Source organism: Homarus americanus, unplaced genomic scaffold, assembly GCF_018991925.1.
Source record: "Homarus americanus isolate GMGI-L3 unplaced genomic scaffold, GMGI_Hamer_2.0 scaffold23431, whole genome shotgun sequence".
NCBI lineage: Eukaryota > Metazoa > Arthropoda > Malacostraca > Decapoda > Nephropidae > Homarus > Homarus americanus.
This window is the reverse complement of record NW_024740421.1, coordinates 2039-5835: the sequence shown is the minus strand read 5'-3', so window position 1 is coordinate 5835 and position 3797 is coordinate 2039. Positions and strand designations below refer to the sequence as shown.

The 3797-nt window shown below is 40.4% G+C and overlaps 1 protein-coding gene across 1 annotated transcript; it reads left to right on the top strand.

Annotated features, from left to right (window-relative positions):
- Positions 1-736: 736 nt before the first annotated feature.
- LOC121875436 (zinc finger MYM-type protein 1-like) lies at positions 737-1633 on the top strand (the record flags this gene model as incomplete). Its single annotated transcript, XM_042379993.1, has 1 exon — positions 737-1633. A coding segment is annotated over exon 1 (897 nt), but the record flags the coding sequence as incomplete, so codon positions are not given.
- Positions 1634-3797: the final 2164 nt, after the last annotated feature.

Below are 3797 nucleotides of genomic sequence, written 5' to 3'. Positions count from 1 at the left end.
GCTGCACTTGAAGCAGCTCAGTCTCGCAATGTGGACGGTGTGGTTAAATCATGCTTTCTTTAATTACCCTTTGACGATGGAAAATCGAGTGAAGTATTTGCAAAACATCAACTTTTCCCAGCTGACATTAAATGAAAAGACTGAAATCAAAGCAAGAGGAAGACCTACACCAGTTTTATCCATTCAACAGAACAGTACAAGCAGGAACAAAGAATATACACGCCAGTTTAACATCAGTGTTTATCAGAAATGTGAATGGCTCTGTGGTTGTGACGAGGCAAATACTTTATTCTGCTTTCCATGCTTATTGTTTGGTGGGGACTCGGCATGGACGAAAAGTGGTGTGACTGACTTGAGGCATTTGCCACAGAAAATAGTGAAACATGAGCAGTCAGCCAAACATATGAATAACATGATTAATTTATCGTTGCTGGGTAAAGTGAACATTGCAGCTCAGATTGACACAGCATACAAGCTCTCAGTTGCAAAACACAATGAACAGGTGAAAAAAAACAGAGATGTGTTATCCAAAATCATAAACTGTGTAAAATTTTGTGGAAAATTTGAACTCCCTCTTAGAGGACATGATGAAACAATGAGCTCTAAGAATCCGGGAGTATTTCGTGGATTAGTTGATTTTGCTTGTGAACTGGATTCTAGCTTAGATGCTCATTTAAAGACCGCTACAGTTTTTAAAGGAACATCTAAATCAATACAGAATGAACTTTTAGAATCTATGTTGGAAATTTGCAAAAATAAGATCAAGGAAGAAGTAAAGAATGCAGATTATTTGGCAGTTATGTGTGATGAGACAACGGATATTTACGATAAAACACAGATGGTAATTGTTCTAAGGTATGAGCTACAAGGGAAGCCTGTTGAGAGATTCTGGGGATTTTTTAACCCTATCAATCAGACAGCAGAAGCCTTATCAAGTGTGTTACATAAAGAGCTCCAGACTTTAATTGGTGATTGTCCACACAAGCTCATTGCCCAAACTTATGATGGTGCAGCTCCTCTAAGTGGAGTCAATAAAGGTGTGCAAACCAGAATAAAAGAAGTGTATATCAATGCCCACTTTATCCACTGTTATGCCCACCAACTGAACTTGATTTTGGGAAAGGCAACATCACAGAATACCAATGTTCGTGTATTTTTCAATAGCTTGTCAGGAATACCAGCATTTTTTTCTAAGTCTCCACAAAGAATGGCTGCATTGGAGAATGTTGCTGGTCATCGAATTCCAAGGCCATCTGCAACACGTTGGAATTTCAAGAGCAGAACAGTCAATGCTGTGCATGAAATGAAAGATGCACTGATTGAATGTTGCAGCACACTGGAAGCATCTAACTCAAGAGAAACTGGATCTGCAGCAGCTGGTATCAAAAGAATTGTGAATGATCCTGAATTCGAATTTTGGTTGGAATTTTTCTCCAAAGTAATGCCTCATGTTGACATCATGTTCTCTCAGCTTCAGTCTAGAAATATTGATGCAGCTAAGGCTAACGCCTCTTTAAAAGTTTTTAATTCCGCAGTTCAGAAGTTAAGAGACGAATGTGATGCGATGGTGTTGCTGTTGCCTCCTGAGCAGAAAAGAAAATTTAAAACAGACAAATTAGTTGCTGCAAAGGAGGTCTGTGACGTAATTTTGCTGCAGTGCAGAGAGAGATTCAGCTTTACTAATCATTTGGAAGCAAGCAAGTTACTTTTAGTGAATAATTTTCCAGTGTATACCAAAAATTTCCCTAGTAATGAACTTGAACAAGCAGTTGCAGCATATCCCATGCTTGAAAAAGACAAATTGAGAACTGAACTTACTGTACTGTACACAAGAGAAGATTTGTGTAAATCAGAAAGTCTCATAGACTTGTTGGAGATGATGAATGACAATAATCTACAGTCAACATTTTCAGACACTGTCAAGTTGCTGAAAATTTTAATAACAACTCCAATGACAACGGCAGAAGCAGAAAGGTGCTTTTCAACTTTGAAGAGAATTAAAACTTTTTTGTGCAGTACCATGGTGAATGACAGACTGTCTGCTTTAGCAGTGATATCCATTGAAAATAAAATGATAACAGAAATAAAGGATTTTAATGAAATAGTAATAAACAATTTTGCTACATCGAAGAGCAGACACTCCGACTTTATTTTCAATTAATACTGGTCCATCACCACCAACACTACTACCATGCCCTGGGAATTCGTGGACATCAACTACAACTCATACCTGAGGTAGGTCAAATTTGTGTATCCTACTGTTGTGTGAGGCTTGCAGTCCCTCCATTTTATTTTTCACGAGCCGCCACTGTATTTGATGTTAGATTTTAGACATCCGCAGATGCGGATGTGGATGCGATTGTCAGTATTATGCATTTACGAATGCAGATGTCAAACATTTATTAATATATATATACATATATATATATATATATATATATATATATATATATATATATATATATATATATATATATATATATATATATATATATATATATATATATATTTCATGTAAATCCACAATGAAAACGTGGATAAGATAAATCTTGATAAAATCACACGGGAAAATGGAAACAACTTCAGCAATGTACTTGTTACGTGGAAAGCGTACTTTCATAACAATGAGGAGAACCAGGAAAAACACAAATATCTTGACTAAGTTGGGTTTCTTTCTTTTCTTTTTTTATCCTATTCACCACTGATCGGCTTGTAGTGGAATTCTCCCCTACAAACGCTGTTTGTCGCTGCCTAGCCGACCCCACCAATTCCCCAGTGTATGCCTCGTGGTCTAGGCCAACCAGCGCCGCCATACACCACGGAGCGGGGGTCAACTGCTAAGCCACGCCTACCCCCGCTATTTAAGACCTGACCTCGTGGTGATCTGCCTCTCCCTCTACCTACAGCCAGCAACACCTCCTCCTCCGCCGCTGCCTGGCGACCTTCGCTCCTCCTCCGCCTGCCTGGCGGTCCTCGCTCCCGCTGGCGAGCCACAAGCTGTCCTTCTCTGAGCGTCCTCACCAACCAGCTCTCTCTACATCACGCTTGTAACCATGCTGCCTTCCCAGCACCAAGCTGCATTGTACATCCAATACAACATGTATATAGAGAGCACATCGTGAGTTTCCTTTCTCCATTCCATCCTGAGTGTGAACCAAACAATTTCATAACCCACAGGCTCGTTAGCCGCTTGGGCGATCGGTCACGTCTCTGTTACGCATTATTGGCAAGTACTGGGCATGCACTGGCTCCTCAATGTACCTGAACCCGCTCCAGTGTTGGTCAAGTCGTGTCTTGAAAGAGCTCACACTCGGTGCCGTCACAACACTTTCTGGTAGATTGTTCCAGGAGTTAACAATTCTCACTCCGAAAAAGTTTGCCCTCACAGTTTTCTGGGCTTGTGGCTTCTTCAAGCTTGAGCTGTGACCCCTTGTGGGGCGAGCGTCCGTCAGCTCCAAGTAAGGACACTCTGTAACGACCACGGTCATACACGTCAGTTAACGCCAAAATCAAATGATTCATATTACGCTCAATAGGCCACAAAACATGTAACTCTGTTTTTATTTTGAGTCCTCCATCTGAGGAGTCCGTTTTCTCATCACTTCAAGACGCCTCAGTTCTCCGTTATCCCATTTTCTCTGACTTACTGAAACCAACCTCTCTATAAAATGAATTTGAGTGTGAGAGAGAACACCCTTGTCTTGAGTCAACTTAGATATGTCTGTTTACAGTTGGAACATTCAAGATCCATTGTAAGTGGTGTTGAACGCTTCAACTGTCCTTATTGTTAGTAAGAC